The sequence below is a fragment of the Phasianus colchicus genome, chromosome 2 (assembly GCF_987193195.1).
Source record: "Phasianus colchicus chromosome 2, bPhaCol1.hap1.1, whole genome shotgun sequence".
NCBI lineage: Eukaryota > Metazoa > Chordata > Aves > Galliformes > Phasianidae > Phasianus > Phasianus colchicus.
In genome coordinates this window covers 86,443,898-86,460,941 of record NC_143437.1, presented here as the reverse complement: position 1 = coordinate 86,460,941, position 17,044 = coordinate 86,443,898, and the positions used below count along the sequence as shown (strand labels likewise).

General features: G+C 37.0%; 1 protein-coding gene across 4 annotated transcripts in view; it reads left to right on the top strand.

The window, feature by feature from the left end:
- The window catches only part of PRIM2 (DNA primase subunit 2), a 97,492-nt gene that overhangs the window by 39,577 nt on the left and 40,871 nt on the right, over nt 1-17,044 (top strand). For all 4 annotated transcript variants that reach the window (XM_090136220.1, XM_090136221.1, XM_090136219.1 and 1 more), the window contains one exon: nt 11,337-11,404. In XM_090136220.1, coding sequence (XP_089992346.1) covers nt 11,337-11,404 — 68 coding nt within the window. The remainder of the gene's footprint in view (nt 1-11,336; nt 11,405-17,044) is intronic.

Here is a 17,044-nt window from a genome sequence, read left to right as displayed (position 1 = left end):
TAAATATTTCTTTCTGCTTGCACAGGAGTTAGTTGTTTTTTTATACAATTTATTGAAATACTTGTAATCTCTACCTGAAAAGGAACTATACTATTGTATGTTTCAAATTTGTATGTTCAGGCATTTTTGTTTTACTATTTAAAACATGAATCGAAAGAAAATGCTTACTTGGGAAAATGAAACAGCTCTCAGTATAGTTATTGAATTTACTAATAATTTAAAGTTGATTATATCTGCTGCTGTTGCAGTCAGACTGTTGCTGTGGATGGGACAGATTAGTTTAGTGATTGAATGGTGAAGTTCTGAATGTGCCATTGCTCTAAAGCAAGATTTACCTCATAAAAGAAGATCAAAAACATTCTCAAACAACTTAGTTTCCTGGTTTTTGAAAGAAATGCTTGTTTCTTTTGAGCATGTAAAGACTGTCATGTAAAGCTAGCAGTGTAGAGGGAGAATGCATCATTATCTTTTCATTAAAAGAGTGATGGGATGAGGTGAGATGGTTTCAAACTAAGCAAAGGGAGATTATGCCTGGATGTAAGGAGGAACATTTTCTTATTTTTCTTTTTTTTTTTTTACAGTAAGGGTAGTGAAGCACTGGAACAGGTTGCCTGGAGAGGTGAAGGATGTCCTGTCCCTGGAGATATCCAAGGTCAGGCTGGATTGGTCTCAGAACAACCTGATCTTGCTGTAGGTGTCCCTGTTCATTGCAGGGGAGTTGGACTAGATGACCTTAAGGATCCCTTCCAACTCAAAAAATTCTATGATGATTGTAATTATAGCCCCCAGTGCTTTGCCAATAGTAATCACATTCTGTGTTCCTGTGCCCCAGGGGTAGTGAACTGCTGTAATTCAGGAGGAAACAAACTTCCACTGAGTTTCCATCAAACTCAAACGTTTGGCCAATACCTGTGATCTTTTTTCATAGTTCCAGTGGATCATAAGCTGCAACATGCAATGGGCCAATATAAATAATAGAAAAAAGAGTTACTTGCAGATTTTGGTTTACAATTTGTTGACCTTACTTTTAAATATGGATACTAATGCTATTCAAAAATGAATGCTTTTGCGAGCAAGTTCATCATAAGAACTTTTTTCATGCCCTCATACTCTAATATAACTTTACATAGTGCAGTGATTGTACCTGTTTTGATACTTCCTTAGCCTGGGTGTTCTCTTGCTTGTTCATCTGGCTTCAAACAGTCTCCTGTACCTTTCCTGAGAATTCTTTGTATTTGGGCTTTATAGTCTTCTGCTGCAATTAAATGCATTTATTCTTTCAGGATATAGTTATTTCATTAATTATCTCACATTAAGTAAGATACAATAGGTAGGAAGAGCTACTTTCAGGCTTTCTTCCAGATAGCCCTTAGTCACAAAAAAATACACGCTGGTGTGAGCTCGGATCTTGCAGTTTATGATGTTCTCTGATATTCTACTAGCATCCTGTCCTTGAAAAGCAGCATCACAGCTCAGATACTAGTTAATGGTTCTATTTTTGTCTAGTAATCTTAATTGCTATCTGAGCAGGAAGCTTTCTTGAAGTTGTTAAACTAAGGTAAAAATACCAAACAAACTGTAAACTCTGAAAGTTTTCTTGTAATTGACATACAGTGCATTTTCCTTACAGAGTCTGCTGTGCTGTGCAACTCTGCTCTTTCTTGGTAGTGTTTCTCTGAGTGATAATTGTGTCTCTCACCTAATGTTTTCCTTGTTAAAGTTGCCAGGAGTTAGTGTCTTTCAGATTCTTTTCGCTATTAAACATGGGGAGATTGGCTACAATATTAATTCTAGCACTCATCTATGAGTGTAAATAGCAAGATCCCCCTAGCTTCATTTTCTCTGGGAAAAATGTGCAGAAAAGTTGTTATGGTATTTACTTAACTTTTGATTTTTCTTGATTTGCATTGGTTGAAAATTGTGTCTTTGCCAGAGTGACTGTGCTAGTTATTGCCCAGAGGGAAAATGGAGACTGAAAGATCCAGTGTCTTGGTGATATTATCTGTATTATTATTTTTTTTTCATTTGTCCTTAGGAAAAGAAAATGGATTTATACCCTAGGTAGGAATGGACTTGCTAGCCTGTGTGTAAGGTTCTGTTACGGGAGATCATTCTGTGTACACCTCTCTAACTGCTTCTCTTTCCTGAACAATCACTGGAGAGGGAACATCCCTGGGCCTCAGAACCCCTTCTCAGACTGCAGTTCAGCTTGCTGGGTGCAGTTCTGTTTTGACATGGAAGGTCCTACTTCCACAATTACGTTCTGAGGCAACGATATTATGTTCTGAAATGTCCATTAATTAGTTTTTTTCATGTCTTGGTTTTCTGCTTCATGCACTTGAGTCCTGGGGGAAGTGTTTCTTGCATCAGTTTTTATTCAGAAGTAAGATATTTGTAGGATTTGTGAACTTAGATAATCCACACACAAAAGAAATTAAAAACATGCATGTTTTCGGTGTTGCTAGTGATTTTCCTTTAGTGTGAATATCCTTTTCGGATTCAAAGAGAAAATGTTTAAGCATTAGCTCCTACTCGTATTTGGGAAATGTCATTGCAAGCAATGAGAGTTAAGATTAAGTAAAATATTTGAAAATGCTGATAAGTAGGCTCAGATTAATGCTGGTTTTTTAGGACGATGAAATGTGAATGCCTGTCATGTTTTTAGCTCTATTCTCTACAGATAAGAATGTAATCACTGATACTTGAACATATGGGAATCTAGGGCTTAAAACTCTTTGAAGTGTTGCCAAGATTTGATTTTACTTATTTTAAAAAAGACAATGTTGTAAAATATGAATAACTGAGTAAATGTGTTCCAAATACTGTTTTATTTTTAGAATATGGATGTTTTCTAACTCTTAGAAACTGCAACAGTTACTTCCAAGCAGGAACCACATGTTGAGAAGTTGAAACACTGAAATTCATACCTTTAGAGATTTGAAAGTAAGAAGTTGGCATTACATGGGATGTTGTGATAGAATCTTTTCTTAAGGACTACTTAAATGTATCTGAAGTTGTATAGTAACTTTCTCAAGGAACAAGAATGTCACTTAATGAAGATTTGACTAGCTCATTAAATACAGAGAAAAAGCTTTGGAATTGGAGTCTTTTTCCTTAGATGGTGGTGACTTTACCATAGCTTGGAGACTGAATGGGAACACAGCCTTAAGCAGTATAGACTGGTGAATCATCCTGGTCCCTAACAACAAGTATTGTTGAGATTTTTGTTAACTTTTTTCTCTAAGGTTGCTTAGAGAAAGATGCTGTCTTATTTCTAAAAAAAAAAAGAAGAGGTTTCATTTAGTGCTTGTAGCTTTTGAGAAAGGATTTAATGATCTTTCTAGAATTGCTGAACACAGGTAACTTCGAAAATTGTGCTATGTTGCAGATTAAAATGCACTTCTGAGAATGCATGAGAAAGCAAAATTCTTTCTAAGGAGAAGAGCATTGGAATTAGCTGTGAGGAAATATTTGGTATGTTGATTTTATATTATGTATTTTGTGTTTGGTTTAAGCAACTGGGATTATCTTTGATAGTTGGGTAACTGCAGACTGGCAGAACTTGTACAGCTGTGATGGTTTTCATTTTTATTTCTTTATTTCTAAGCATTATGCTGGACACAGCTTTCTGTTCTGAGGCTGTTTCCGAAATGGTAGTACACAGATCATGGTTTTTACTTATGGATTGTAGCTATAATAAATTCATATAGTGGTGTAGAGCAAATTGCCAAGAAATTCAGGTCAGCTCTTGTGTGGGATAAACAGCATCAGATTTTGACACTTCAGGAAAACTGTCTTTGAGTGCAGTAATAAAACACTGGTACTGAGTAATTGGTTCCTAGTAATAAAATCCTATTAAGAAAATGAAATCTCTGAAGATAATAAAGCTGTGACTTTTCTACAATGGCTGACCTATTTATTTCCTGCCATGCCTTTGCAGTGGCACAGGGCTTTGGTAACAGCATTTGTAAAGATTAATAATAAATACTTCATAATTTTTTAACTCAGTATGTTTATGATGAACTTTGTAGAACAGTAGATAAAGCCACGTAGTAGTGATAATGGTTAGGGAAAATGATATTTTAATTACATGAGTTAGATGAGGACGTGCTAGTTTCTTCTCCCAGTCTTCACCGCTGGAGAGGTTTTGCTGACGTTGTTTAGGGCTGTTCTTAAAACTGTTCTAGTTCTGCTGAGCATGGCATTAGTGTTAGACTAATAAAGTTTTTGGTAGGAAAACCTATCATGATTTCTGATGGTGTTTTTATGAGGGTGCTTAATGAAGCAATAATGAGTCTTTCATGCTTTCTAGCTAACTGTTTCTTGTGTGGCATTGGTTATGCAGGGATATTTGTTTTCTTAATTATCTTCTCTTGAATAATGGGAAGAAGGCAAAAATTCAGAGTCATAATGTTAAGATCTTAAGGAAGTCACGACTTTCTGAGTGAAACCACCTTCCTTTCCACCCCTTTGCAAAGCGCTATTAAAGCAGCTTCGTTATATCAGCAGTGCTTAAATGGACTGAACAACAGATCCCAGTATGAGGACTACTGGAATTAATATTTAGTCTGTGAGAGTGGGAGAAAGACAGCAAATACTGCCAGAAGAAGAGACAAAATCTTCATTCAGCCGAAATACAGTGAGCAGTACTGAAGACAGAATGGAATACTTGCATGATCAAGTTGGTAGTGAAATAAAGCAAATGGCATGACTTGGCAGCCTGGCTGTGAAGAGCAGTGTTCCAGTATGCTGTTGTCTTCTTTTTAAAAAGAATAGATATCTTGAACTAGATAGCAAAAAAGGAGGAGGACTACATCAAAAGTTGGAGAAAGCTGTTGGTAAGGGCCAAATCAGTGAAATCAATTTGTCGAAGGCTCTGCTGTTATGAAAAGCAATGTTATTTAACAGAAGATTTGGATTTTGCTGACAAGGTAGCTTTCAAAGTAGCTACTTCAATCTACATATAATTAAAGTCTGGAACAGACTATATTAATTCCATCTTTCTTGCAATATTGTAATCTGTTTTAGGGGGAGAAATATCTAATGAGAATCTTGGTAACTGTCAACTTTAGCTTTATACCAGAATGCAAAAAAAAAATACATGAGATGAGTTAATTTACATACTTCCACCCTGATTGCAAGTGAAATGAATATTTCCACAAGTAATAATGATACAAAAACCTGCAACAGCTCACTTACCAATTAAAAAAGGTTTAATTATTGAAAAATTCTGCTTCAAAGACTAAATACTAATCTTCAACCCAAATGTTATTTATACCGCAATGTGAAAGCTAGACATTTCCAAACAGGAAAAAAGAAATCAATTACTTTCAGATGCAAATGCCTCAGGAAAACATAAATTATTATTCTGAATGCATTTGATAAATGCTGAGCTGAAATTAGTGGAGTTGAGTTTCTTCAAAGTTCTGAAGTTCTATTAGGTAAATATGTAGGACGTGCGGGCAATGGAGTTCTTTACTCCTGTTGATTTGTTTCTGCTATGGAACATTTGTCCTTTGGCAACTTGAATTAACCAGCTAAATATAAACATACATTAATTTTTATTTGTAGATAAGAATATGAATCTTATAGTGCACATGAAAAATATAATTTTATTTGTATATATCTTTTGCATTCTAGGATATACTATTTCAGCAACGCTTATGCTACTGTTACTCCCTTCTGCTCCCTTCTGCCTGAGCTGTGTGTATATATATATTTAAGCTGTGTGTGTGTGTGTGTGTATATATAAAATGAAAATGCTAAGACTGTAACCTGAATTTTTAATCATGATTTTGCTGTTGGCTTTGCTTTCCTTAAAAGATAAAAGCCCACTTTACATTTTCTGTGGAAGTGTGAGACAGAGGGGTTGGGAGTGTTATTTATTTAAAAGAATCAAAGTACAGTTTTGTATTGATACCTGTGTCAGTCAGTAGAGATTCATGAGAGAAATCTGTCTCCTGTCATTTGAAAATGTCACTGAGTTGTTAGTTTTGTACTAAAAGCCCACTAACTCCAATCTATATTATTTATTTCCTTTCTTTCATGAACTTGGTGCTATGTAAAAATAATGTTTTATGTCCTAAATCCATCTGGCTCATTGCAGAAATGTTTTCTAATGTCAAAAACAATTTTGTGTAAATAGTTCCATTGGTTTTGAAAAATGTTACCATCTTTCCTATGGGTTATGCTAATAATTCACATGGAATAAGGAATAAATATAGTATTATTTTCTTTGTTTTTTCTTGAGCGTATCTCAGTGTCAGTGCTGCTGAAATAACTTCTAATAGCTGAAAAAACATTGGCAAAATTGCTTATTAATTTTTTTTACAGCATTTGAGATTTGCAACATGTTGTGAAAGGTTAAACACAACTTCTTTTTCAGAGGAAAATTGATCAGTGCTCAAATGTCATCCGTCTAGGTACAGCAATACGCCGGCATGCAAACACTGCTCTCCTCACTCAGGTTCCCTAGCTGCATAGCATTTGCATGGTGACATTTTGTTACCCCATTAGCGAGACAGTTGATGTTTCAAAATCAATCCGTTGATACGAGGCAGCCTGCAAGTTTTGTTGGATGGTGCAGACTTCTCTGGGAGATGTGATTAAATTGAATTCTTGGGTTTTGGCAATATGAGAGTCTCATAGCTTCTTAGTGGCAAAGATATTGTATGGTTTTAGAAGGTGATGTGAGGTTGTCACTCACAGATCTCTTAATTAAAAGAAAGTGGAGCTTTCTCAGAAGTCTGAGGCTTTCTGAGATTTTTTTTTAGAATTTATTTTCTTTTTTAAATTTAAACTAAAGCAACTGTTACGGTGTCTGATGCATTTAGGATACAAAAAGAGGCTGTTGCATTGCAGAGTTCATGTACTTTAAAACCACTTGTTAAGGAAATCACTACCTAAAAGTTAGGAGTTTGTTAAAAATGATGTTTGAAAGTTAGTATGTTCCTATTCATTAATGATTTTAAAATAAATGTTTATGAAGAAGTCTTTTCATGAAAGAAACAGCATGTACACCAGCACAGAATCATAAAATCGTCAAGATTGGAAAAGACCTCCAAGATCATCCAGTCCAGCCATTCACCTACCACCCACTAAACTGTTACCCTCAGGACCACATCTAGACATTTCTTGGACATCTCCAGAGATGGTGACTCCAACACCGTCCTGGACAGTCTGTTCCAGCAAAGGTAGTTTTTAGATTAAGGGGGAAAAAGAAAAGAGTTTGACGAATTCTGTACAAGCTGTAGATGTGCACGTGGACAGTGGGTTCTGGAAGCACTTACAGCTGATAAAGAGATACTCTAGGTAATGATGTACATTGTAGATTCTCTAATGCATCCTCCAAACAGATCTTGATTTTTCTGATTAGATGTAGGAGGAGCCTGGAGTGATTCAGTAGGTTCTCTCAGCAAAAAATAACCTTTGTCTAAGTCCTTTTTTTCTGTGCTTCCTTGTAAACCTCCCATGTAATTTTGCAAAATAACATCCAACTTAATATGTCTTTTAAAAAACATATTCATCAAGTGTTGACAGCATTAAAATCCTCTTGTGCACTCTAGCTAATTAGGACATCTTGTCCAGAAAGCAAGCTCTTTGTGACAATAAAAATCTTTTATCCTTTTTGCACAGAAAATCTCTTAGAGAGCAAACAGTTCTCATACTGTAACCTCAAAGTCAAAAAAATTCATACCCCTAAAAAATGGAGACAAGGTAATTGAGTCACACTAATCTTGTTCTTAATTGCCATGTATATAAATGCCATCCTGGTAGCATGTAGAGCTGCTGCTTAACTTCAGGTTTTGTGTCAGGCATGCTTTATTTATTTATGAGATTGTAGCAAGTTTTCAATAACATTCAGGAAAACTTCTTTCTCTCCTGTAAAGAAGTTAAGATAAGAGTGATTACAGTGTTTAGCACTGTTAATCTGTTCTAAGTTTCAGCTGAACAAATCGGCTTTGCCTGATACGATTTCTCATACAGAAGTCTTCAAGTGGTTTCTCATTTCTTCGGTGTTTTCCATGCATGATTGATGAACATCTTTTTATCTACTAGAATAAATAATTAAAACTGGATATCTTGAGTATCCTGAGGATTTCCAACCCCCCCCCCCCCCCCCCTCTTTTTTTGTTGAAGATTTGTACTGATGGCAAGTACAACATTCTAGCTAAGGGTGTAATGGTCAGCATATCTGACCATTTTAAATAGATTTATTTGGTCATGCCCGTATTCCCTTTTTTCCTATTCTTTATGATTTTGTAGTGCCTGACTTTGAAGTAGCTCTTGAATGCCTCTGTAAGGGAAAAATGTGTAGTGGTATTGGAAGAGCAGTTCTAAACAGAACATGGAAAACCAAAAAGGGCTTTTGGTGATTGCGGAGTAAATAGCTGTGCTGAGGAGATGCTCCATTTTAAATGGAAATGAATTGTGTTGTGAGGATACCTCTTCTTCTTGAAAATAAATACTTGAATCAACCTAACAAAGTTTGTGTTCAGGAAAGATAGATGATCCCATTTTCATGGGAGTGTATTATATAGAAATATTTATCTTGCTATTCCAAGTGACACAAAGGAGGGATTCATTTTGCTGATAAAACGTGGTTGTAGGCGAAACAAAAGACAGTAAGAAAGAAAGAAAAAGTGGAGGAATAACACTATGTGTGTGGATTCTCCTGTGATTTGAAGTGATTGTTGTTTTTCCCTTTGCAGTGATCCCTGAACTGGGCAACATAGACTATTTCTGTATTCTTTCACTGTACTATCAAAGTAAAACTTGGCTAAACACAGAGATAACCAGTTCGTGGTTCTATCTCAGTTCCTACAAGTTTCCTAGGTTAACTTTAAAACAGTATTTCTGTTCAGTTAATGTTACATGCAACTTAGTTTATTACATAATGATATTAATGCCAAAGCTCTCTGTATTTTTGTAGCTTTTGAATTTTACTGTTCTTTGAAAGTTGTCTTGCTTTTTTTTACACCGCTGTCCAGTTTGATTTTCATAAACCTTGTCTTGTCAGAAATGTGGTGCTTACAACAGGAAGAAGAATCGTTTTTGTTTTTGAGTAAATGTAACATTTAGAATTCATTTTCTAAAAACAATAAAAAATGGACCTAATAATTGAGCCATACCAATGGATTCAGACATGAAGAAAACTTATTCTCCTGGTGCTACGTAGGGTAGAGAAAAATACTGCACCCTTGTCTCATGTGAAAGTCTGTACATGAGCATGTGCACGCAAATGCTGTTCTGTCAAGTATGTATATGAGTCAAATATTAGTAGCAAGAGAAGCAGATGGCGTTTCAGGTAATTCAGACTGCTGTGTTTTTAGCCAAGCAAAGTAGCTTGGCAGTGTTTAGAGGGCTTCCAAATTCCAGTCAGAAATAATTTCTGGCTGGGTGAGTTTCAAACAAAGTGGATTGTTGCTTTATATAGGTTATGAATATAGAATAAGTAGTTGGTTACTTAGCACTTCATGAGCCTGTAGCATTCAGTGATAAGAAAATGAGTTTTGATTTAAAAGAAGCATATGGAATTTGTAGTATGCTGTATGTATCTCAGCCTAGCTTGATAATACAAAGGTGATGTGGCTGATGCTTTAATATATACCTGTGCATTACTGATGTGTGGAAAGCTGGATGTGAGCCACAAAGTGCTCTTGCAGCCCAGAAAGCCAAGCATATCCTGAGCTGTGTCAAAAGAAGTGTGGCCAGCAGGCTGAGAGAGGTGATCCTGCCCCTCTGCTCTGTGTTGGTGAGCCTTCACCTGGAGTACTGTGTCCAGATGTGGAGTCCTCAGTACAGGAGAGACATGGACCTGTTGGAGTGTGTCTAGAGAAGGGCCACAAAAATGATCCAAGGGGTGGTGGAATGCCTCTCCTATGAGGACAGGCTGAGAGAGCTGGGGCTGTTCAGCCTGGAGAAGAGAAGGCTGCGAGGTGATCTGATGGTGGCCTTTCAGTATACAAAGGGGAGCTACAGGAAAGGAGGAGATGGACTCTTTAGCAGGGCCTGTGGTGACAGAACAAGGGGAAATGGCTTGACACTCAGAAAGGGTAGATTTAGGTTGTATATAAAGAAAAGTCTTTTCCAGTGAGGGTGATGAGGCACTGGAACAAGTTGCCCAGTGGTGTGGTTGATGCCCTGTCCATGGAGACTTTCAAGGCCTGTGCATTGCAGTGGAGTTGGACTAGATAACCTTTAAAGGTCCCTTCCAACACTAAGGATTCTATGATTTTGTAAATTGCCAAGTTTCTGGCCTGTTTTAAATATCGATGGATTGCTGGCACTTCAGAGTTCCCTTTGGATCATGTTTGGGTTATTGTATACCAAGAAGATCTGTATTTTGGATTTCAACTGCAGAGCTTGCTTTTCTGGTGTCTTGGAGCCAGCCAAGAGAATCTGCATTGCTGATCCTAAACGTTTTGGTTTTAAAGATCAAAAAAAACGTATGTGTAACATTAAACATATTCAAGTTACCTGTAAAAATATTTAAGAACTTGATGGTGATGTATATCATGTAAGATTTGTCACCATTTTAGTTTACGTTTGTCTGAAGGTAGTTTTCAAAATACAGCCTAACTTGACAGCACTAGGATAATGAAATGGATACTACATTAAATATTTTATATTAGATTAATGTCAGAGCTGTTACGCTTGTAAGTTTTATAGGAAAGGCAGATACATATATAGTATTAAGCAAATGTATATTGTTTAATACATAATTAACTAATATTTCTCAATTGCATGACATGTTTTAATGCTTTAATTAGTCATTTGTTACAAGAAGAACAGTTCATATTTGGTTTAAAATAGTCCAATTACAAAATACAGGTTATTTTAATAAACAGTAGCAGCAGTGTATGCAGAGACATGTCTACATAAAAGTTATATAGTTATAAATGTTATGTAAATTTTTATATGCAGGTGTAAATTGTGTATATTAAGGCTTAATGGACTGTATTACAATATGTATTACATATATTACATACGCTGTATTACATTATATATTACAGAGCAAGAAGGTTGTTTAGGTTGAATATGACTTCCAGCCCAAATATGTTTAGAAAAAACTTTCAATGATATTTTACTGTTTATTTCAGATAATGTTGTCATTGTTATTTTTCACTGTTTAACTTTCTTAATTTATAAATATTTCTGCTAACTTCAGATTGTGTAAGGCCGGACTTAATTATTTTTCATAGGAGAAAATATGCCTTAGCCAATGCTGTTCAGTGTTAGCAACGCAGGAAGACTTTATGGCATCATTCTGGCTTTGTGCTATGTGTATTTCTTGAAGCTTATATTTCATTCATTGCACTTCTCTTGTCTTCTAGTTGACAGCAAGATCACTGCCTTCCATACAGTCTGATGAGAGACTACAACCACTGCTTAATCATCTCAGGTAGCGTAAATAGAATGCACTTGGGGGTAGAATTTTTTTTTCAGGTACTTTAGCTGTGTGATTGGCTTTGACTGGAAAAAAAAGACAAGCTGGAAGAATAGAGATATTCTAGTTTTTTGGAAAGTATTTGAGGTTGAAGAGTAAGAATACTTTTCTGATATTCTTCACGTAGGCATAGGTTTTTCATCCATGTATGATTATTTCCCTCCCCCCCACACTTTATATGGTTTGGAGAATTCTCTTAGTAGTATACAGTAAGACTAAACCATGCAACAAGAAGGAGGTGCGCTGGTTTAGAGTTAATGAAATATTTAGCTTGGAGTGAACCTCTGGAAATGATCTTATCTAGCCCCTGCTCAAAGCAAATCCAATTAGATTGGATGGTTCAGGTACATACCAGTTTGAATTGTTGAATTCTTGTTAAGAGTATAAATTTACTTAAATATTGAATGTCCATAACAAAAGCCCTTTTTAACATTATGCAGCATTAAGTTTACTGAAATGATGCTAAATGAATTAGAAATGGAAACAGTGAGGCTCCATCATGACAGCAGTGTACCTGATTTAGGATGCAGATCTAGTCAGCATGCAGTTCATTTCCTATGATGCTCTGCTGCTTGAGATATCTGTACCTAAAAAAAAAACAAACCAAAAAATCACAGCATTTTATTTTTTCATCATTTTTATTAATAATACATAAAGATGTTCTTATATGCTTTAGTGTAAATGAGAATAAGAAAAATTGTTTATTGACATATGTTTAGATTTTGTTTCAGAGCAGTAAATTGAAAAAGTGCACCGTAACTGTTACTTTACTATTCAGGGACTGCTTCTGATTGCTAATAACTGCGAGTCTTTCATGTTTTTATTACCATACATCTTAGTGGGACGTTCCAAATATGCTCTGTGGCATACCTTTCTCCATTCGACTTTGAAGAGCAATTAGGTCAGCTTTTTCTGAATTATGCTCTCCAAGAGGCATTATTGAGAAATCTGAAATCTCACATATGTGGAACAGTCTTCACTATCACACAATCACAGAACATTGCACATTTTTAAAATAACTTTGGTAAAGGAAAGCCTACATAAAAAACATAGAGTTTAACGCTGCCTGTTTAAACTAACAGAGACGTTATCTGATGTTTATGCAAAATGGCTTTTTTTTTTTGCATTCTGATGTTAATTTGGGTTTTTGTGTTAAGCAACCATTGAGTTGCTTTTATTTTACAGTTGTGATAATGAAGGAGCTGTTCCCAGTACGTTTTGTCCCCACTTAAAAAAATTATGCAAAAATCATTGTCTTTTGGCAAATTCATTTAAAATAGGCGGAATACATAAAACCTTACAACTTGAAAAACAGGCTCTGGCAGTGAACAGACAAATGATCAAATAGGTCTTCTCTGTTACTTATTTCCACAAATCTAGATTCATTTTTGCTTCATCTTACTCAGGAAAAAAAAGAGAATATTAGTTGTTGGCTTTCCTGTTCCTTCAGCGTGTGAATTCTTACTGCAACATTTTATTTCTTGCACATGTCAATAGAGCTTTGTCTGAGGCTCAGATAGAAAAGTGTGAAAAGAGAACACAATTGATAGTTGCAGAGCACTGTTTGGTTGTTAATGCTGTGTACATTTGTTTGCATATATTCATGACCGTATGGGACTTTTAAATTAGCTAGTCCTCAAAGCTGATTTCACTATGGATTGTGTCAGCATAGACACTTAAATTCCTGCTCATTTTCTTTTAAAATGGGCATATTTGTGGTTGGACTAGTTTAGACTAAATGTCTATTTTATCTGAGACCTGGGTACTCACAGGTTCAGAGTTCTTAATGGTGCCAGAGGATATAATAAATGACAGCAGTTACACGTAGCAACTTCAGAGTTTCAGATGAGATATTAGCAAAAATATCTCTGCTAGGGTTATTGTGCAGCATGTAACCCAGAGATGGGGAATCTTTTGTTTTTGGAAATTATTAGGAACAAGCTAGAAAAAATCCAGGGCTGACCTGATTGAAGTTGGTCATAGTACCACTTTAAGTTGAATGTGGAACTACATGGTCTTTTAGCATCTCTCACAGGCAACATTTGTATAATTTTGTTTGTTCTGTTATCAAATGATAGTTCTCAGGGTTGGTGCTGAAACGAGTTGTTTTACAAGTCTAGATGTTTTTTTAAATGAATCTGCACAGTTCTTGTGCAGATATGTTTACTCTCCTTACACTCATACTGTAAAGAAGGAACACCACCATAGACTTGTCATTTCCTATCCTCAACATCAGCAAAACGTCCTTCCTATCTCTACTGAATCTCCTGGTACACTAACTGCTTTATTTGTCAGAATGGTTTAACAGATGTTTTTTGAAAGTCATATCCTACTCCTGGGAATGTGGGTATGGTCATTTCTTCTTGGTGGTCAACAACAATGCATATGTACGTATGAGCAGTCATAGGGAATTTAAGTCCCAGCAAATTGAGTGCTTATGATAAGTAGCCCATGTTTATCTTTGTCTTCCTCCTCACTTTCTGTCTCAGTTTAGTGTGTAATCCAGCTTTTGAATTTTAACCCATTCACATGTAATCAGATGTGTAGACTATTTTAGAACAACTTAACTTGGTCTAAATGAAAGACAGCAACTGAAGTGTTCTGTTCCTGCCATAAATCATGATACATAAGCAAATGTAGCACCTCTCTTCCTTCATCTGCAGCAGTTTCCTAAACTCCAGACATTTCCAGCTCAGGTTTCCTACTTCTTTGAGTGTCTCGGCACCTTCAGAAGTGGTTTCTGCTGCCAGTACTCCTCAGTGAGTCTCTCTTGCATGAATTGCACTCATTTAAGAGCTCTTGATACTGCAAGTAGATTTCATTGCTACAATTTTGGCGTTTGGTTATCTTGTATTTTTTTTTTAAGTCCACATATTTTCTTTGACTTAATGGTGTCAAATTTAAATTGTTTGGCATGTAATAATATAGGAAATAGGATTTTGTATTACAGGAAAATTTTATTCGTTGAATTCCTAAAAGCAGACAATGAAAGAATAAATTACATCATACAGATATGATCTGTTTACTGCAACCTGTGTAAAATAAAAAATTCTAAGCTTTTCTTCCTTTCATATTCTTAAAATTATTTTGCATTCAGTGTTACATTAATGGCTTAACTGTTTCCTAGCATTGTTTGTTCAAACCAGCATTACTACAATTCTGACAATTTTGCTGAATGTGACTCAGTTCCAAAATCAGTAGTCAGCACGGGTTCACCAGGGGGAGGTCGTGCTTGACCAACCTCGTTGCCTTCTATGATGTTGTCACTGGCTGGGTGTATGGGGGGAGAGCAGTGGATGTAGTCTACCTTGATTTCAGCAAGGCATTTGACACTGTCTCCCACAACATCCTTATAACAAAGCTGAGGAAGTGCGGGATAGATGAGTGGACAGTGAGGTGGGTTGAGAACTGGCTGACTGGCAGAGCGCAGAGGGTCGTCATTGGCGGTGCAGAGTCTGGTTGGAGACCTGTAACCAGCGGTGTTCCCCAGGGGTCGGTGCTGGGGCTGGCCTTGTTCAACATCTTCATCAATGACCTTGATGAGGGGATAGTGGCCACCCTCAGCAAGTTTGCTGATGATACGAAGTTGGGAGGATTGGCTGACACACCTGAAGGCTGTGCTGCTATTCAGTGAGACCTGGACTGGCTGGAGAGCTGGGCAGTAAGGAACCAGATGAGGTTTAACAAAAGCAAGTGTAGAGTCTTGCATCTGGGGAGGAATAATTGCATGCAGGTCATGGGGATGACCTGCTGGAGAGGAGCTCTGCGGAGAGGTACCTGGGTGTCCTGGTGGATGACAGGTTGGCCATGAGCCAGCAGTGTGCCCTTGTGGCCAAGAGGGCCAATGGCATTCTGGGGTGCATTAAAAAGAGCGTGGCCAGCAGGTCGAGGGAGGTGATCCTCCCCCTCTACTCTGCCCTCGTAAGGCATCGTCTGGAGTACTGTGTCCAGTTCTGGGCTCCTCAGTACAAAAAAGACAAGGATCTCTTGGAAAGAGTCCAGCAGAGGGCCACAAAGATGGTGAAGGGCCTGGAGCATCTCCCCTATGAAGAAAGGCTGAGTGAGCTGGGTCTGTTTAACCTTGAGAAAAGAAGACTGAGAGGGGACCTGATCCAGGTCTATAAATATCTAAGGTGTGGGGGGCAAAGTGGCGAGGCCAGACTGTTTTCAGCAGTGTGTGGAGACAGGACAAGGGGAAATGGCCAGAAGCTGGAGCATAGGAAGTTCCGCACCAATGTGCGCAAGAACTTCTTTACGGTGAGGGTGACGGAGCACTGGAACAGGCTGCCCAGGGAGGTTGTGGAGTCTCCTTCTCTGGAGATATTCAAGACCCGCCTGGACGCCTACCTGTGCGACCTGGTGTAGGGATCCTGCTTTGGCAGGGGGTTGGACTCGATGATCTCTAGAGGTCCCTTCCAACCCCTACGATTCTGTGATTCTTTGAAAATCCTTACAAAGTTTAATACTTTTTGCCAGCTAGAAACGCTTAAGAAAATACATATCTCTAATTGTTTTCCTGTGGAAAATGTGTGTAAGAGTGTCTTTAGAATTGTGTTCTGTGCAACAACATAAACTTGCATGGAAAAAAATGCATAAACACTGACAGAGGTGCTTTTGTTCTTGTAGTTGCTGATTGTTGCCACTTTTTGACCCCTTTGCGTTCAAATGACAGTACTTCACACCTATGCTGGACTTTGCATTTTGTTCCCTTATTTTTATTTCAGTCTGCCTACCAGCATACATTGAAACACATTTTTATTCTTAAATACTGCTTTTTATACATGTTTTGTAGAAAGGAATACTGGTCTTTCATCTGGATGATGTGGGCGTACTTCTGAAAGAAACTCTAGAAATAGATTACATCCAAAAGCTTTACATCTGATGATTGAAAAAACAATATTGAAACGGTGCTATGATGTTTACTGAGGAATTGTAAGACTAATGAGATTTTAGAGCTGTAATTTGAACCTGCAGTTAATCTTTAGTTGCAAGATAGGCTTGAATTATTTTAGTGTCTGTGGTTGTCGGGTTGTGGATAGTTCTTGAGTGATTGAGGCATGCTGAATGGAGAGATGGAGGAATTTCTGTATGGAGGGAAAATAAAACTATTTAAGAGTGAAAAAATGAAGACATTGTGGCTTCTTGGAATGCCAGCAGACAAAAAAAAATTGTGAAGAGTTATATGGATTTTAACTGAGTAAGGAACTATCAAAATCGCGGAGTAACCACAGAAGATGTGTTGTAAAGCATTTCCAAATCAGTAGTATGAGGCTATCTGACAATGTGTAATAGTGTGAAGAAATAAGTGCTGTTATTTATAGAAAAAAGGATTGTCTTTTTTTTTTCCTCAAGGTTGTTGAGATTTTCAGTAGAAAAGTAGAGAAAATAATAGCAATTGGGAAGGCAATAAAGAGTTGTTTCATTGTGATCAAGGGATCTAGAGAATTTCTACTGTTGAAAATGAAAGACCTGATGCATAAAACTGCAAATCCACAAATTCCTGTCCCATGGGATCTTACAGCCATGTAAGCAGTTCTGCCCTTGTTATGTCCAGCCCCAGTCTACCACATACTCTGCATGGATGAAAGTGTTCTT